The 20,309-nt window shown below is 42.7% G+C and overlaps 1 protein-coding gene across 1 annotated transcript in view; it reads right to left on the bottom strand.

Moving 5' to 3' along the window:
• Positions 1-20,309, bottom strand: part of LOC120719077 (nuclear receptor coactivator 3-like) — a 65,766-nt gene that overhangs the window by 15,369 nt on the left and 30,088 nt on the right. Inside the window, exons 2-4 of the mRNA XM_040007959.1 lie at positions 11,756-11,842; positions 2,497-2,604; positions 1,516-1,676 (exon numbers count right to left, since the gene is read on the bottom strand). Coding sequence (XP_039863893.1) covers positions 1,516-1,676; positions 2,497-2,585 — 250 coding nt within the window. The 5' untranslated portion in view covers positions 2,586-2,604; positions 11,756-11,842. The remainder of the gene's footprint in view (positions 1-1,515; positions 1,677-2,496; positions 2,605-11,755; positions 11,843-20,309) is intronic.

Genomic DNA, 20,309 nt, shown 5'->3' with positions numbered 1-20,309 from the left:
GTAGGCTGGGGCTGAGAGAGCGAGCGAGCGGGAGAGAGCTAGAGAGGATCTGGAAGCTGTAATGGTGCAGGGGTAGGAGCTAAGACACCTGAATTAATGGAGGTGCTGAGGCTGAGAGCGGGAAACACAGACGGAGAGAAAGATGGAGATGGGGAGGTCCGGGGCTGAGACAGAGAGATGTGGATGGGAAAAATGGATTGTGTTGGCTTGTTGTATTAATGCAGAGCTCGGTCTGAGAAAGAGGCGGGGGCTGCTTGGCTACAGGAATCATTCTATCTGATTAGCTCCCAAGGGGCACTGATACCCACACAAAGAAAAAAAAAAGCCATTGCTGCCTGCAGCCGGGCGCTGCGAAGTTAGGAAGAGAAGGACGAAAAGAAATGAGGGAAAGGAAGAGGCGAGAGAATGAAACAGAAAGAGAGAGGCTGCGCTCTATCAGTTCATTCAATATCTTAAGATGCTGGGAGCAAACCTGAAGATGCTGCAACTCATTGTGCTGCAATACAGATGAGACATGAGGAGGGAAGAAAAAAAAAAAAAAGCAGGAGAGCAGAAGTGAAGCAAAAGCAGAGAATCTTACATCCAAGTGAGATGAGAAAACGGGAATGATTGATGGAGAAAAGAGCAAAATGAAGACTGGCAGTAAGACCAACTGAAAGTGAGAAGAGGAGAAGAGGAACAGGTAGAAAGCGAGAGACGAGTCTAAACACCCGTGTCATTTCTGTCTTCACTTCCTGTAACTATGGCAACCTGTCAGCAGCCAGTCAGGGCCAGCTGTAGCCTCTTCCCCTTCCTGTCGAGGTGGCAGACACTGACTGAGCCGAGCAGAAACAAGAAGGAACAAAATTTCACCACCGGCTCTTCCCCCTGATCTCCCTGAAGTTCACCTTGGAAGGAAAAATTGATCCTGACACACGTCCGATTCCAGGAGTTTAAATCTGTCAGTCTGTGCACTGATGGTGCCTCTGCAAGGGAAACGCTTCAGCCTGCAGCTTTCTAGATGGTTTGCTGCAGAAATGACCGCCGCATCACGGAGATGAAACTATGACAACTATGACAAGAGCAGATGTAACTGAACTAATAATTTGGCAGTTCAGCAGAACGGATGGGCATGTGATTACCTGCAAACGTCCAATTAAACAGCCCCTGGCAAGGCCAGCACACAGCTGTGCATGGCAATATTACACACACGCACACACACACAGACACACACACATTCGGAAATGACAGGTTCACAAAGCATTGCCAGTGTTTCCTCCCAAACATAAACAGTCGGGGCTGTGAAATTTGTGGGAGATGAATGACTGATCTGTCCTTGCACCTGGGCTCAGAAGAGGCACGCGTGTGCATGTGCGTGCGTACATGCTAACCCTGCAGCTGTCCATACCGCCTCTATAGCACCATAACACCTTTCCCAGTGTTTCCTACAGACACTTCCTCGCAGTCTACCTAACTTTCAGGGCACCTGTCCGTTTACTGCCCCTCAGTAGCCTTCAGATCACCGTGCCCACTCACCCTGCTCTTTGATCTGGCGGATCTGGCGCACCGTCTCTTTGAGGATGGCACATTTGTCTGGTTTGACGTTGAAGCTGTCGATGTCGCTTAGGTTGGCGGAGATCAGCTCCGCCAGTTCCTCTATGTATTTGCTCTCCTGCTCCCGCCGCTTCCTCTCACACCTGCAGGTGCAATAAACAAAGATTAAAGCTAAACTACAGCGATGCACTTTTCTCAAAGTGTGATCAAAGTGCTGTTTCTATGTCAGAAAACAATGCAGAGTGGCTGCGAGGTAGATGGCAAGCAGTTTATTTGTGAGACCGATGTCTTCTTTGTGCCGCAAAAAATGTCTAGTTGAAATGTCAGCAGTGGTTGTATTGAAGGTTGAGAACAATGGCTATCTTACGAGTTAGTCATTTGCTGATACGGCTAACTGGACATTACTTTCTTTTTTTTAAAAAAGCTTGCAGTACGGTCACCTTTCCTGGCAAGACTTAGAAGAGTAGATCAATACCACTTCTAGTATTTTTGGATCATATTTGCCTTTATTTTTCAGCTGCAGTGGAGACAGAGACAGAAAATGTGGAGAAAGATCATCAAACGTAGGGTGAAAGGCCAGTGGAAATAAGCATCAATAACACAAAATTGAGTCTACACACATTAACGTGGCAATGGTCAATTTAATGTGTTTGTCCTGATGAAGATCTAACTGGAATAAAAACACATGACTAAAATAAAGTCAGTACGCAGGCACTTTTTATTTCTTGCGTTCCAACCAGGTGAAAATGGCTTTACCTTCTAATTTTCAGAGCGTAAAGTACAAAGAGGAAATAAAAGAATTTTTCCAATCAAAACTACTAAATTTTTTTTTGCAGGGTTTCACTGTTACTCATCACGGCAGACATCGACATAATAGCTGTACAGCCAGAGCTCAAGAAGACATTGACCCAGTAGCCCACTTTCCTGCATTTCCCCTCTTGTTTGCTGATCCCACACACTCACCCCATACCAGGCGTGTCACAAGTGGAAAGCTTGCGTTTCCGGTTTTCCGAGCTCAGAGGCTCCATGGAGTTTTCCCCCAGCCCGCTCATCGTGAACACATATCAGCACCTGATAGAAAAAGAGCATAAAAACACACACACACAGAGGTGTAAATAAAACTTTAATGCATTGAGTGAAGTGATTACACAGTCCCCTCTTAGCCTTTTAGCTCTCATTATAAAGGTAATTGTGAAGGCAGGAAGGCATGGCAAGCATCCTTTTGAACTCAGCAAAAATAATAAAGGCAGGTTGTAAATGAATAAAGTGCAAAACAGTACACAAGCAGGCTAAAATATGCTTATATCATGCAAATCGTATTCTCCTTGCAGAGACTGACAAACATAAACATGTCTCGTCGGCCGCCTCCTCCTCCTCCTCTTCTTATTTGGAGAATATGAGCGTAAGCATGTGAGGCTGTGTGTGTGTGTGTGCGTATGTGTGTGTGTGTGTGTGTGTGTGTGTGCGTATGTGTGTGTGTGTGTGTGTGTGTGTGTGGCTGTGCATGTATGAGTTCATCAGCTCGCATGGAGTATCCACGCGGGCATGCACACACATACACACAAAGACACAGGATTAGCAGTGTCTCTGATGATAAGCCACGCAACACAACTAACCCCGTTAGACAGCCGTCTGTCTCCCATAATGCATCACATTTCGTCTCCAGGAAGTGAGCTGATAAAGGTTGCGGGGATGAGAGGCAGATGGGCCGAAAAGGAGGAGGAGGAGGAGGAGGAGGAGGAGGAAGAGAAGGGAATAGAGGGAAGGAAAGGAAGAAATGAGGAAGGGAGGGAGAAGCCGGTGCAGTGATGTGAGCTCTGATTGGTCATTTTCTTTGCCACAGTGACAGCAGCTGACACTGGGGAAAGGTAGGAGGGAGGGAGGGGAAAGGAGGATAGAGGGAGGGAAGAGAGGAAAGTAAATGAAGGGGAGAGAGAGCACAAATATAGTGGGAGACAGAGGAATTGCAGAGGAAGGAAAAAAAAACAAGGATGAGGGGGGGAGAAATCAGAGCAAAAAGAGGTGGCGGCAGTAGGAGGGAGCGAGCTGAGAGAAAGAGAGATAAAGGCATGTCAAAGAAAGACAGGAGGGAAGGGGAACAGGTGAAAGGAGGAGGATTCAGTAACATTCAGACAGTCTGGAGTGTGTTTTGAATGCATGTGTGGCACACAGAGTGGGCTGAAAACCGCCTGTACCCCTCTTAACCTTCACAGCCAGAGCAGCTTTTTCATTCCATTGATTACATGGTTATCCTCTGACCAGAGCACTGCCTCTCCTGCATAGAAAATCAGGCCAGCGGCAGGGGAGAGACGCCGGTCTGTTATTTAATCATCATGCGCCATGATCTCTGGTGGGATCGGAGCAAAAGCATCTGATTGTGTTGCCTTTTTATTTTTCGGTTTCAGGACAGAGAAGGTCCCAGTCTTCAGTCGTGTGAACTTGGCTTGCGAGAACGAGAACACACCTTCCTACTGAGACAGAATCAATATGAGGACTGCTTTCACGCATGTCTGCAAGACCAGGTGAAACACAAGTGTATTCTCTTGCAAGACAACAACTGGGAATACTCTCCTAAAAGCATGAGATGCTCTGAAGTCTCACAGATACTCTTGCTCAATCCTTCCCTCTTTCAAATTTCTCTTTTAATCTCTCCCTCGAGTCCCTCCCGTCTAACTGACTGACTGTCTGCCTTAGTGCCTTTGTCTGCTTGCCTACCTCTTCTTGCCTATCCTACGATCTGCCTCCCTGCGTGCCCGTCTACCTGCCTCCCTGTCTGCTGCTCTTCGTTAGACAAAACCCCCGCTTGCTGTTGTCTGATGAAACCTACCACGAGGGAGATGAGGAGCAGGAGAAGCTAAAAGCAGCGAGAGGGGGAAGTACAAAGTAAGGAGGTTTCAGAACTCAAAGAGCCAAGACAAAGTGTTCGGGTGAAACTCCTTCTTTGCTGCTACACCAACCAAACCCGCCCGTCCGCCTGCCTGACTGCCAGCCTATTGATGGAGTTCTCAAAGGGGGAGTTGCTCTAATTGCAGAGTGAATGAGGCAGCCCCAGAGAATAGTTGATTAGGAGCCTGCTGAATGCCCCAGGGAAATGGGTCACCTCCAGCCTGGCGCGGGCCGCCCGCTTTTCCAGTGCGGGGAGAAAGTCAATTACACGCCACAGGCAGTGTGGGGCCTGGTGGCAGAGAGGCAGTGGGGCTGCGGTGGGTACAATACAGCAGCAGGGGGCAGTGGGAATGAGCCACGTAAAGAAGGAAATGGAGGGTGATGGCGTTATTGAGGGCAGCAAGAGGGAATGGAGAGATGGGCATGAAGACAGCAATTTGAAGGAGACGTAGGGATACTGGAGATGTGAAAGGGAGTGTGCAGAGCAAAAAACATACTGCAAACTAGCTTCCCTGCACCTGGGTTAATGTGCAGTTTGAATGAGAGTATTAGAGAAACTGGAACAAAAACTGTGGAAATTAAGAGGATATTGTTTTGGGAAATGAAAGAGAAATTTTGGCAGAAAAAACCCAAAACACACAGTCGCAAAGCACATTTGATAGTAAAACAAAAAAACCCCACAAAACTAAAAGAAACCAAAAGAAATTGGTTAAAAAGTTGGTTTGAAAAGGAAAGGAAACCGCAACAGAGGTTACGACTAGGATAAAGAAGTTAGGAAAAAAGTAGAGACATTATCACAACGAACAGCAGGTGTCAACAGTTGGTTTTACTCCAATGTTATAAGTTCCAACTCCTCGGCAGTAGGTGCTAACACTGTCTTTTGACACTGCCTCCAGGTGACAGTGCACAGGTACAACATGTAGACAGGGGCATGCAAAGCTCAGCGTACGGACTACCCAACACAAAATCATGCTGGGATCTTTGTTCCTAATCCAGGTGTGACTTGTGTCCTACGATACTACAATGCGCTCATGTAAGAGGTGTTAAGAGACTGGCATACTCCTTTAGAAATTTTTGTAGGATGGTTGAACAGCTTCAGAAAGCCCCCACCAATTTCTGGTATCATCAATGAGAATTTATGTAACAGAAGATCTGACACTTTACACCCGCTTTGTCCAGCCACTGTCCAACTGTGCAAAAAAAAAAGCAGTCAACATCTTTCTTCTGCCTCAAGCCCCATTTTCTCCATTTCTTATTTCCACTTGTGAATCTCACTCTATAAATCGACTGCCTTTAAAGCTGCTGTTTATGTGTGGTAGCCGTTGCTCTCTGATGTGACTGGACAGCATACTGTACATTTCTTTTCTAACCATACATCCGCCGTTTAGCCCCCTAAAGCCTGAATCATGAGCAAATTCATAAAGAATTCTAATTTTTCGAAAGTGGAGTGTTTATTGAGCTTTTTGGTGTGTCTAAAAAAGAAATTAAGTATCAGTTTGTATGTATAAGTTTTAATTTGTCCGGGATTTTTGTGTAATTTGCACCGGTGATCTAGAGGCCTCAAAAACTCAAACATTCTACGCTTGGAGTTACAGGGTTAGAGAAACAGTAACACAAATGTATTCTTATATACCTCTAATGATGAGGTTAAAGGACACTGGGAAGTAAAATAAGAGCAGAAATCCAAGTTTGCATCTATGTTAGACTTCATAAGAAATTTGTATGTTCTCACTATGCCTGCAGAGAGGTTATGAAACAGCACTGGCTTTAGCTCCCATCTGACTGGTTATGGGAAAGTCTCCTCGTTTGATGACAGGTGAAGGTTAGAGGACTCATGCAGGCAAGCAGCTCTGAACTTTGATATTAAGTTTGACCTGATACTAAACCCTGATCTTGAACTGAGTGATTCCAAGAGGCCATCACCTTCATGCTGACAGCTGACCCATATATTATTTGGGTCAATGGGCGAATGAGGCAGGAGGATCGTTCAGGTCAGCACTGCTGTGGTGTCACTTAGGGTGAAGCTAAACTTCTGAGGTCTGCTAAAGGACAGTAGCATGCCAATGACCCTGGATCCCGGAGCCCAGTGGGAGCACGACTCACCAGGAACCACAAAGTTTATGGCTTTATGGCAAAACCAGAGGAAATGGCTCACCTCATAAAACAGAAAGCATACAGTCCTGTTGACTAGTGAGGGATCTAATTCACACACAATGTTGCTTTCAAAATATCCCCCTTAACTTTGGAAAAGACCTAAAGAACAGATTTTTTAGTCTTGGCAGGAAGAAAGAAATACATTATTCATTATGGAGAAAATACAGACGCCGCACTGACTGATGGGTAACCTACAATCAAAGCAGTATTGCTAGGCAACTGTCAAAATCCCACGATGAACACGTTCCTACTCATTCTCATGAGTTCTGAACACAAATTGACATTAATGAGAGTTTACTAGATTTTTTTTTTAATGCAAGCCCTGCAGAAAAGAGAAAAAAAGATGGATGATGGACAAGAAACTCCACAGAGAAATGGAGTCGTTCTATTACGGTGATGGACCAAATACTAGGTGGAACAAATTTACTTCTGCAGTTTGTGGGCTTTATACATCCTTTAGAGGCACCTTTTGGGGTTCTTTGTTGTTGCTACTATTTTTATCTCTTGCACATATGATGCCAATGTCATAATCTTAGTTAGGATGGTAGGCAGAGACTGGATCAGAAGACAAACAAAAACCACATACTGCTTTTGTCTCCTGGCTATAAAAGCAGACAGTAGAGGATTTACTAATGAACTGACACAAGATGTTCATGGTGCCCAGAGGGAGAATCAAGTCAGAGCATAAGGACAGGGCATTAATCTATTTCATGTGTCCTCACACTTTGTGGTTAAGAAGAGGGGTGGTGCCTGGAAGGAAGCTGCCTGATGTGATGGTGCTTTCTCACAAGCAGCCTCTATCAGGTAATGTATAAGCAAGTTCAGGGCTACGGTGAAGCACGATGTGATTTCCCCGTGCTTTGTGTTGCTCCTAGTAAATCATGACAACGTTGGTCCACATTGCAACTGACCAATCCTGTTGTCTCTGCATTCAGTTAGCATTAGCCAAGAAGTTAGCAAACAGTATTAAAAACTATCACAAGGAAACCAACACAAGCAACCTAAATTTGGCAAACAGCAAATATTACCATTCCAATTTGTTCCAGAAGCTGGCCATGATACGAATCTCTCATATGTACATCATGTTTTGATTTGAGCTACGGAGATGATACTTTTAGTATTGTATTGTACTTGTAGTATTGGCTATATGAATAATAAAAACCAAACATGTTTTAAACTTTTGTCTAAACATTTTCATTAATCCAATGACAAAAAGCTCTGAGGTAAACAAATAAGACTGCAAAAGTAATGTAACTCGGCTTTAGATATGAACATTTCAAACTGCTATAACATTTACTTTGAAGACACACGTCTGAAAAGCACAGATTCTAGACAATTATTGAGCACAATCATGGTTTCCACAGATGAATCACCTTTATTTTTAAGACCCAATGGCAGCTGCAGCTCAGGGCTCAGGTTGTCTAATAATTGGACTGTCGTGCTTCCATCCCTGACTACCCTGATCTGCATGTGGAAATACTGAGCCTCTAATTGCCCTCCACGCAAGATACCAAGATACAGTTGTGGTCAGAAGTTAACATAGGCTTTTTCAACGTCTGGAAGAAGACCCAATTTTGTCATCCTCAGATAAAAAGGGAACTGATTAAGATGTTCAGGAAGAACCCAAGAACCACCCAGCATGAAGGGAGTTTTACGCTCCCATGGACTGAGAGGGTGCCGACCAAGAAAAAACTCCCTGCTCCAAAATCGACACCTACATGGGCAAGCCAAATGCCTTCTGGAGAGGAATCTTCACATGAGACAAAGATTGAGTTATTTGTCACAATCACAAGAAGTTTGGTGGACTAAAAGTGAGGCTTTGCATGGTGGTGGTAGCATCACTGTACTGCACAAAGTGAAAGAAATGATGAAGAAGGAGGACTACCTCAAAATTCTTCAACCTTTCCTCAAATCAAAAGCTTCAGTTGAAAGTGGGATATAATTGAGTGTTCAAAGGGGACAATGATCCCAAACACACATCAAAACTGGTTTTGGAATAGATATAGCAAGCTAACATTAAACTTTTAGAATAGCCTTCCCGAAGTCCTGAACTTAAACTTGCAGAAAATTTGTGGACTACTCTTAAAAGCTGGATCTCCGCAAGGAACAACCAATTTAAAGGAACTCTACTAATTCTACCAAGAAAGGCGATTCAGCCACAATCATGGCAGAAGCTTGTTGATGGTGACCAACTTGCTCCGGGACATTTAACCAACTATCAGTGGTTGTGTATGCACATATTTGAATCTGCATGTGTACTTTTGACCCTGTGTTTATCAGAGAAAATCCAAAATAAATTCAAACTTGCGCACACAATTCTTGTTTTTTTTTATTAATCAAGGATTCATGCTGTACTGTGATTCCACCCTGGAAAAAGAACAGTTCAAAGAAATAATTAAAAGCCTAAAATCACAGTGACAGTCACGCCCATGAAGATGACTGTATGCAAACGTCTGACCACAACTGTAGATGCACAGAATGAAGTGTTGTATGTATATGTGTGAATGTGGTGTAGTGTTCAAGTGCTTAAAGTGGTCAGTAAGACTAAACAGTATCTCATCCACCCATCCCTCAGTAACTACACTAACCAAACACTGCTCCCGCTCAGTCACATTTTTGGACTGCGCGAGTGTGTGTGTTCTTGCACTTTGGTGGAAACAATAAAATTATTTCCAATAAGATGAGCATCACTTCAATATTACTGATGAGTAACACTCGCTGACGCCAGATTAAAATGGATGAACAGCAGAGAAAAACTGAATTAGGTTTGGGAAAATAGCAAACAAAGTGGAGAGTCGACAGACCTCCCACAACACAATGAGTCACAGCAGTGGGGGGAAAAAAGGTGCAACAAACAAGAATGAGTCGGAAAGAGTTAGTGGGGGTAGGCGGCAAGCGAATGGGAAAAGATTAGCAACAGCAAATACAACCTCAATCTATCACCAATCTGTGTTGTACATCATCTGTAGACAGGCGGGATTATTCCCATCTAAACATCATAATAAATATCTTGGGTTTCCCCTGTGTGGATTCAGTCAACGTGCAGGCTCCATTAGAAACTTTTATTGTTTGCTGTGCACAAAAAGCCTCATGGTTAATCTTTCAGTTTATCTAGAAACTAATTCATTTGTCATCTCTCAAATGAGATAACAGATCTGTGGCGCTGCCTGCTATCAAGCTTTCCTTGAGTTTGTTTGAACATCTCTCTTTCCATTTTTTCCTGATTGGAGGCGATAAGACCGTGGCGACAGGGCGGTCTAGCCAGAGTGCTTGTTGCTGGCGACAAAAGGGAGGAGCAGACAGGAAGGGAGAGAGAAAAGGGAGAGAGAAGGTGACAGAGTTAGAGGGGCAGGCATGCTCAGCCTGGGTGATGCAAATAGCCCTGCTGTCGCCTCCCCCGCCTGCCAGTCTTTCATAATCTCTGTTGACAAAACAGAGGCACACGGCCCATGTCTGGCCGTGTAAACTCACACCAGCAGCACGACAAGCTGCTTCAACTACTCGCACAAGTTGCAAAGACTGTCTTCTGGTTTATCCTAATAATAAAAAAGACCTGGTCCTTAACAGGTCCTTAAATGACACAGTGTAAGTTATTTAACAAAAACTAAGACAAAATACTGAAGCATTGTGTGAAAAACTACATACACCTTTAAACCTGGATTATACTTGGTTGTGGACATGGACAACCGAGTAGTCATGCCTGTTATACTTCCTTAAAGTTTGCTTGAAGTCCGCTCTCACGTGCATGCATAGTTGGTGCATTATAATGTAATTTCTCTACAAACAAGTCCTTGTGATCACAAGAAACAGAGCGGTGTGCAGACTTTTGCGTGGACCCTCACACTGACTAGGCAACGGCAAAATTTACATCACAGAGAGCCAAACGGACTCCCGGATGTGTAAAGTATAAAACCTGCTTTCCTGGTTCCACAGGAATTAAGAGAGTAAGTCACAGAAAGGTTATCCACAAGCGGAAAGACAGCTGTCAATCATTTCTTGAGCGGAGGTACCCAAAATTTACAGATCTGTGTGTCTGATCAGGGGCAAGCAGATTCAGAGATACTATGATGATATCAAAGTAGGATATCAAAGGATTGATAAAGATAAATCAAAAAAGTCCAGCACCTCTGCTTAAGAAATTAGCAAATCATTCAATTAATCCTTGAAGTTCTACTGTGTGTGTTACAAACAATTGTACCCACTTGCCTCAACCATGTAATAAAGTTGAATCTGTTTAATTAAAAAAAAATGCACATGAAAATGAACCAAAATGGAGCCTCAGTCTAAAAGTACACTGCTGAATGTGTAATTGGGTTTAGATAATACCTTTGTAATTAAAGATCAAGTTTTTTATTTTTATTTTTCTATTGATTCAATGAGTTTTCTGCTCATCCAAAACCCTGAAGTGCCTCAACAGCCCATCACCTGACATTTATGCAGAGAAATCAACAAAGCCTTCACCTGAACTCACTGTGGAAGATTCCTGGAAGTATCCTTGCCTCACCTCATCCTTATCCTTCCTATTTTCTTCTGCTTTAGACTGAGTGTCTCCCCTCCTATGGCCTGGACTCTCCTTCCTCCCCTTTCTTACCAACCTCACTCCTCACACAATCACTGCTGCTATAAGTGCAACAGCAGCGAGTTTGCAAAAAAACATGCGTGTGAGAATTCACGTGAACGAAAGAGAGACTGTGGTTTGGTTAAGTGTGGGTACACTTATGTGTTCGCGAGTGTGTGTGTTGTCGTCACCTGCAGACAGGGGTAAAAGATTAATGCTCTCTTTCAGCCTCTGTGGCAGGTAGAGCACAAAGAATAATTTGATTTCTCCTCCTGTCTCCCTGCTGTCTTCCCACTCTTCATTTTCTCATCTGCCTGAAAATCGTTCGCAGCCCTCTTTGTTTCCCTTGTTGCTACCGCCACTACCGGTCTTTTTTCGTAAACTATTCCACCTTCCAAAATTCAACCACACACACACGCACTAAAAAAAACAACAAAAAACACCCCACCTCCATAAAATATTTGCCTCAAAAACAGACACACACACACTTTTCTCTGCATTTCAGCGTTCAGGTCAGGAGGATGTTGCAAGAGTGTGGCAACAACAAGAAACTGTCTCTGACAAACCGTTCAACCTGAACTCAGCAGGCCGTTACCATGCCAACCGTGCGGGATGTTAGCTCACCTTTCGACGGCGCCAAGATGATGGACGATCAGGTCCCCCCTCCCCTCGCTTTGGGGGCGCGGTCCTATGTGGGCTGATCAATGGAGTCTGGAGAGAAAAGAAAAAAAACACACACACACACACACACACACACGCAAAAAAGTTTAACAATCATGCTCAACAGTGCATGTTCATTAGGGCAATATTAATGAATAACAAGCAGCATTATTAATCAGCAGCCTGAAGACACATGCACAGGAAGCACCATTAACGTCTTAATGAGGAGAAGAAACTGCGAGGGAGCCCAGCCTCGCTATGTGCTTTTGTCTTCATTACGGCTGCACACGTACAGAGCAAACACATCATGGCTCCTGTGCATTTGCATTAACATGCAGACCTCTCCCACAACCTGACCAAATACATGCACACACACACACAAAAAAGGGATGTTGAGACACAAGTTTTACAGGAAGCCAAAGAGCTGAAACCTGAAAGTGAAGACAGCATGTGATTCACAATTCAGCCACCCAAGTTTTTTTTTAAAAAAGAAGACAAAGTGAAGTGCTTCCACATCTTTCCCTCTGAATGAATACTTCAAAAACACAACTGGATATAAACACCAAGCCTTTATTGGCAAATATCCACTGTGGCGTAGGGACTTGGAGTAAGAGCACAAAAACAGACTATTAGGCTAAAATCACTGCGCTAATCCCAAAAGCACATAATAGGCTAATTTGTGTCCATTTAGATCCTGATAAGAAACACTGTGTGTGTGTCTGTGTGTGTTCTTTGGCCATGAGTTGTTGTAGAAGCTCAAGTGTTCAGCGTCTGAACAATCCAAGAAGAGTATCCCGTAGGGGTAAACAGTGCGTAACCATGGGGAACGCTGGGCGTTTCCATGACACCCTGTCATCGGTGAAGCACACCACAAGGCTGGCTCATGTTCTTCTGTCCCTGTACCTCAGCGCATGTGTGCGTCTGTGTGTGTGAGAGACGGAAAGTAGGTTTACTTTCATTTTTATTAAATGAATGATGAGAGCGTCACGTCGGAGTCTCTGAGTTCAGTTTGAGTGCGTCTGTGTGATTCTATAGTTAATCTCACGTCTACCAGGCTTTAACTGTTATTTTACCGTTTTTGCCTGCTGTTCTTCTTCCTATAAAACAAATGCAAAAAATGTAACGTATGGTTTATTGCAAGTGTTTCAGTCTTAATATATTGTTAAGTATTTCTACTGTAAATTTCATCAACATTTTATTTTAAAATATAATTACTTTAGATTTATTATCTATAGAGCACTGAACAGCAGCAAAATGAGCTCCTGAATAAATTTTTCTAGTCATCCTTCTATAATGGAAAGTTTTTTTATTGCCATCAAAAGCTGATAAATGCCTTAAAGCAGAGATCGGTGGAATGCACTAACAACAGGCTTTGGAATCGAGAAAAAAAGGTTTTCATGAGCTGCTGTGCTGAAAAACTGAGGCTTTCAGGAGACAAATGTAGATTTAAAAACAGCATATTAGGCAACAGCAAGAAGATTTGCAAAAACCTTAAGCAAATATTTTAAAACCATATGAAATATTTCTTCATGTTACGCAATATTAAGTCAAAGAATCCATCCATCATTTTCTGAACCAGCTACCCTATCCTAGCTGACACAGGCTGGGAACACTATCGACGGGTGGCATGGCAAACACAGAGAGGCAGGAAACCATTCACCCTTAAATTCACACCTACAGCCAATTTTTAAATCACTAAATAATCTAACATGACATGTTACACGACGTGTAATATGTTTCTGTGGGAGAAAGCCTGTTAGCCATATTTAACTTTCTCAGTTAAATATGGATAAAAAAGTTACGATCAGTGACCTTCATCTATGGTCATCTACAGGTCAACCATCAACATCTACGAAGGTTGGCTCCACTCTGCATACCAAAGTATCCTCGGGTAAGATACGGAACCCTGAGTTGGCCCCAGTGTATTCATCAGATCGTCAGTGTGTGCGTGTTAGATCGCTAACACGCACACACTTTGCATTTTGTTTGCACTTCAGCGTTCTGTTGTATATTCCTGCTCTAACTAATTTGTCTTTTTCTTATGTCTGATGGACTGTGTCTCTAAAGCAGGATTTACGGTCCAGCACAGGTAGCGAGTTAGCTGTCCGGGGACGGCCCGTCTGCCTGCAGAGAGTTCTGTTGTCAGATGGAGGCAGTGTAGAAAATATGTGGTGCAAGCAGTCTGTGGACCACTCTTTCTTGCGTTGTGATTGGTCTGTCTGCCAGCCACGCAGAAGAGCGAAGCCATACAGAGTGTTACAAACAATGAAAAGCATCCTCTGCAGTCGGTGCTTGAACTTTATATACTATATTTATTGATCTTTATTTAATGAGTGTTTTTGTCACCTCTCCTTCTCTATTCCAGCCCACTTGTCAACCAATCAACATTAGACAGATGCTTACATCATCTGTTTCTACCGGTGCACAGTCAGGATCTAGGAGAACTGTACGGGACCGTGTCTGGGGTGGGTGAAAATACCTCTCCAGCCCCCGTCCAACTGGAAACGCTCCCGGGCACATTAAAGACCTTAAAGATGTTGTATTAGATAGTGCAACCCCCTCAGGATTATTGATGGACAGATGGTGGCCCCATGCTAGCCACACCTTGAGCAATTATTCAAAACACAACCATCAGAATACTTATCTAAATTTAAGATTTTCACTTGAACACTGACTGTTTGCTCACCTTCTTTATGTTGCATGCTAAATAAGACAGCTGGACTTGATTCAATATAATTTTGTGCAGATGAGTTACGACAGAATCAAAAATTAGGGGAAAAAAAGCACCTCAGAGTAATCAGCTTTTATACTACTTGGTTATACTCACACAAAAACTGTGAATTGCGGAACAAAATGTAATTTTAAAGCAGTTTGTTACACTGTGTATGTTTACGTGTGTGTTATGTGCCTATATGCCATTCACCATCAGCGACCTGACCGCTGGCTGCACCCATGATTGGGAGCAGATGGAGGCTGTCGGTGTGTGCATGTGTGTGTTAGCAGGCAGGAGACAGGAGGAGGAGGAGGAGGAGGAGGAGGGGTGAGCGCTCTAGTTTAGGTGATGTATGGACTCTCACACACCAACAAAGACCCTCCTTCAACCGATGTGTTTCCTATTAATTGAAAGGGGAGAAAAATAGAGCCGGAGAATGACTGCTTAAGCAGGGAGAATTTATAGCTCAGCTGCGACAAAGACTAACTGACTCAATTTTTTTGTGCAAAAAGTTTAGGGGGGAAGAGTCGTTCTTTGTGCTGTGCACGAGCAGGGACAAGAGAGTCTTCAGTGTGATCATTACTGTTCTTTGTGCTCACTTTGAAACAGCCGTGAAAACCAGAATGAATAAAATGGTAGTTAACTGCATGTGGCGCTGCTCATACTGGCGTAAAGCCTTGAATTTAAAAGCAGTGTGAATGAGCTTAAGATTCAGAGTCAATGAAGAAATGTTGAGCATAGGCCTTTTTACAGTCTGCTCTCCTCTGAACACGTGTCTGTTTATCTCCTCGTGCTCTTCAATTACTCTTCACCACAAAGCTAAACAAGGCTTCAGCCTTGTACTGTCTGAATGTTTGCTTGCTTTGCCTTTCATCAATGCAACCCGAGCGACACAATAAATATCGTATACAGCTGCATCTTCTTCTCATTAAAGCGACTGCGCTTAAAGATGCAACGAAGATGCAGCCGCAGTTCACAGTTTAAAGGGGATGCTCGCACAAGAGCCGTTGACTTCATGAACACGACGTGCGCAGCGCATCGTGAGTTTCACAGAAGGAGCGGGAATTTACGGCAGAGATTTCGTCTCGGCGGCATTTCTGCATTTCGAAGCCGCAATCAGAGAAGCTGATTTAGCTCAGCGGTCAGGCTGTTGTGACTTTTGAGGTTTCTTCCTCTTTACTTGTTGCATGATACTCCAGAATCCACTGAATCATTGTTTATTGGGCCTCCTCTTTGTTCCTGAAAGTCACCTCGTTTGGCCTTGACCGTAAAAACCAGGTGACTTACAGACCTCTTTAACAGCTGCTAAAAGTGCTGGTATTAAGAAGTGAAACAAAAGTAACACGTTCACTCAAATGTATGCAAATCCGAACAAAACCAAAAATAGTCAAATAAGAATTTACCTTCTCAAGTTTTCAGTTTCTCAGCTCAAACACGCGTCCATGGTGATCTACACTAACATCTTCATCTTAAATCGCAGTGACTGAACAACGACATGCTACACCTCCAACTTAATCTAGTTTAGGATGAAGAAAATATAAAGAAACAGATACTTCCTCATCTGGCGTCTTAATGACAACTGTAAAACTGCGTGCAACCAATGAGCAGTCAGGATAAGATAAAGATGGTAAAACCGGACACGTGCCTTCATCTGGTACCATCAGCTGAACCAGGAAGAAAACCAGGAACGAGGGCCATGCTGTCATGCAAGAAAGTGAAATAATCCCTCTTGCTAACAAAGTCCATTACAGTGTGGATTTATATGAGAATAATCAGTAAGCGGGTGATCTTTCTTAAGTAGACTCAACGTCTACAGACAAATAAGTACAAATAATATTTCAAAATAAGTTCACTGCAGTAAAAGCACTTTTGGGAATCAGTGGTCTAAAATTGTCGAATGAGGTACTAAAAAGTCCAGTGGAAAAATATAAATCCAGGTACAAAGTTCATGAAGCTGCAAATGCATTAAGATAAAAGAAACACTGTGACAAAGACCCGATGTACCTTTGCTAGATAAGGGACCGACTGGACCCTTTTACAAAAAGAACAAGTACATTTTTAAGCCAGAAAAAAAGCCCTGAGTTGTATAAATGGCACTGAACATTTTCCTGCCCTTTCCTCGCTCCAATGTCAAGAAGTGGCACAAAATTCGGGTTCCAATGAATAAATAGAAACAAATAATGAATAAACAAATAAATACAACAAACACTGGATTAAATGAAATGTAAACTAACACCGACACAAGGCTGGTCAACAGCACCAGCAGCAGTCATCACAAACCCGGGATGTAACTGATACACTAAATGCCCTTCCTGATGCATCCCTCACCTTTTATCCATGGCTGGCATGTGTACAAACTCTAGCTGTCCAAATGAGATGGACAATTATAGAAGTGAAATGACTCATTTGAATCATATTCAGTCCACTTGCTGTCATAAAGTCAAACTTGCATCGGGTTACTTATGAAATGTAGGATGAACTAAATAATTTGGCTCATAACATTTGTGAGCAGAAATGGCTTCAGCTGAGAAACACATCTACAGCACTCATATAGTTAATTTTTTGGAGTTTTGTTTAGGGCTGTGCGATATGACCAAAATCTCATATCCCGATATAAGAATTCTATCGTCCGATAACGATATAAATCACAAAAATGTAACATTTTCTGTAAATTCTGTGAATCTCGGGCAGCTCGTCTTGCAGGAAGTGTTTCCAGCTGCGCGTCATGTAGCTGGAGTCGAGTGTTTTAACCGATGCGTGAAACTATACATTTTTAGACATAAGTTGTAAAGGCCGCCGTTTTCTTTGTGAGTATTTATTACACGGCGTGCTGCAGGGAAAAGCCTGTTCTAACGTTTGAGTCTAAGGTTTATTTTTTAGCAGTTGGCGGCTCTTTTTTAATTCTCATCTGTAAATAATCTGCTCTTTCACATGATTCAGTTTATTTTGAAAAGTCTCAACAGGATCTTGAGCTTTATTGTGAAAGGTTTATGTGGAACATAAACAAGCGGACACGCGATGGTGTTACCGTTGTTGTTGCTAATGACAACGCATAAAAACAGGCACTTGTCCGTCCGTAGTGTGGTTATATAAAATATAAGAGAAAGAGAAAACTTTAAGAAATTAATATAACCACTGCAGTGACCATCAGAACGATGAAAAAATATTGCCGTAAACAGTTTATTTTGCGACACCACGAAACAAACGATAACGTAAAATGAAACGATAGACGTTTTTATATCGTCATCCGATATATATCGTTATATCGAACGGCCCTAGTTTCGTTTCTGCCAAACAAAAAACTAAATCCAAAGTGAAACCAGCTATGCAATCTTAATTAAATAGGACCTATTATGCTCATTTCCAGCTCCGTGTAGTTTATTCTTGGACTCTACTACAGTCTAGATTTATCTCATAATGGGCCTTACTTCAGCCCCCCTCAGACTGCCTCTTACAAACACAAGGTTTGGACAACAGATGGGTGGCATCATAAAGACCCACGGGTAGAAAAAAACTGAAGCGGCACATTTAGAGGAGATTCTTTGTACATATGTACAAACAGGCTTTTAAAACCAGTTTTAAACCTCACTTTTTTACCTTGGCTTTTATTCGAGTTCAGTTTCAGTCCATCAGTTGTTGTTTTTTTAATCTTTTTTAGTCACATTTTACTGTATTTGTTCATTTTTATGGTTTATTTTGTTGTATTTACTTTATTTATCTATGGTTTTATCTTGGTAGTTTTGTACCAAGATAAAACTACCATTTAAAACGTACTCCTTTTAAATGTGCTATAGAAACAAATCTAACATTGACATTTACATGTATGCTGACACCATCCACACATGATGGAAAATAAGAAATATTAAGTCCCTTTTAAGTTTTCCTGGAGTTATTTGACAGCTGAAAATCAGTTTTTTTTTTTAAACACGCTTTAAAAATGTTTTTTTCTTTTAAAAAAATCACGTCCAGACGGATCTTTGTCTTCAGGCGTCTGATGGAGGCACAGAAACTTCAGACTGATCCAGGAGTCCTTTCTGTGTGAGCTTTATTCCTTTCCCCCTCTCTCTTCCCTTCTCCTCACATTTTATAACAGGCTTTTTCTCTCCGTGTGTCTATCTTCTGTAATGGCTGTGAATAAGGGAAATTGTGTGCACTAGCCAGCATACACAACAGCACAGTGAAGACAGCATAAAAGTACATTGTGTGAAAGTGAGTGTGTGTACTCTGGGTGACTCTGCTTTAGTTTTGCTTCGCCCAGTCCCCCTCCAACAAACCCGGCGCTCACACTGGAGCAAAATACAAGCCAAGCCACATCTTGGCACCTTGCCTCCCCTTAAACAAATCAGACCACAGAGGCTAATAAAAAAAACTCTGAGTCCAAAGCTCGCCTCCACAGACAATGGGGTACAAAGAGGGGAGCCACTCTCAGCTACCCCACTCCGTCTTAAATGAACCCGTACAAGACTCAGAGCTTCTATTCACCCCCAACAGCAATAGTTTCACCACTGTCTCCATCATCTACACCCTCTTTTTGTTGCTTTTAAATGGAGCTTTGATGTTATATTGTTCTCAACAGGCCTTGCTTAAAAAACACTAATTGCCACTAAACTAAGAAGCAATTTGCTTCTAAAGTGAGAGAGAACTTTCCATCTTTAGACCAATTACTGCTATCATAGCGCACAGCCTGCTACTTCAAACTTCACACTTCAGAGAGGGGATAGAGGGGGTGGAGGATGAAGAAAATCAGAGGGAAGGCGTCTGGCTCGGGGTAGAAATAGGCCAAGCAGGTCTAAAAAATAAAACTCATCCAGCCATCCAGGGTGTGTCTGCTGTAGGCTGCCATCACACATGCATTTACATATTCAAAAAAAGAAACAGGCGTTTGCATGAGTCATCCTTTCCAAGAAGGTAGAGGAAAACCACACAGCACACTGTATCGTGCTACAGTACAGTAGGAAGTGTGCAAGATTTCGTTAGTTCCAACATTAAACATGAATCTGCAGTTAAGCTGCTAAATGAACTGTTAAAGCGAAGCAAATATAAAAAGAATAAAAGAAAAGTTTTTGCACTTTAAAATGATTTTAAAAACAAGACTCTTGTAATAAAAATTCTTTTAGAATTCACTTGATAGAAATGCTCAAGATCAAAAACTAAGGAGATCACTTCACACATGCACAGTCTCCTTTATTTGTGTTTAGTCTCATCTCTCCACATAAATTAATCATTTTCCGACAATGACTAAAAACAGTGAACTAAGAAATGTGAATAGTGTTAAGTGTAGTTTTATGACCTCATAAAGTTTGTCGTTTCCTCTTCTTCCATTTAGGGGTCGCCACAACGGGTCATCTGCCTCCATCTCAACCTATCCCTAGCATCCTCCTCTGTGACACCAACCCGCCGCATGTCCTCCTTCAGTACACCAATGAACTTTCTCAGAGGTCAACCTGAGCTGTCCCTCTGATACGCTCATTCCTAAGCTTGTCCATGAGAATCTCAGCATCTTCACCTCCAGCTTGCCACCTGTCTTTTGGTTAATGCCACCGCCTCCAAACCATACATCACAGCAAGTCTCACAGTGAACAACGAAAGCCCTACACTTTCACTGTTACTGACTTTCATTTTTTTCTCTCCAGAGCACATCTCCACCTCTCCTCTTTCACTACAGATCAGTGTCATCTGCAAACATCACAGTCCACGGAGAACAAGCTTCACTTTTTCAAGCTTCACCATGGCGATCATGGTCTCAGTACTGTAACTGAAACAGGAATGATAAAAAAGTGGCACGAGAAAAAGCACCACCCTGCT

Source organism: Simochromis diagramma, unplaced genomic scaffold (assembly GCF_900408965.1).
Source record: "Simochromis diagramma unplaced genomic scaffold, fSimDia1.1 OVJJ01000545.1, whole genome shotgun sequence".
Lineage (NCBI taxonomy): Eukaryota > Metazoa > Chordata > Actinopteri > Cichliformes > Cichlidae > Simochromis > Simochromis diagramma.
This window is presented reverse-complemented; position numbering and strand designations above follow the sequence as displayed.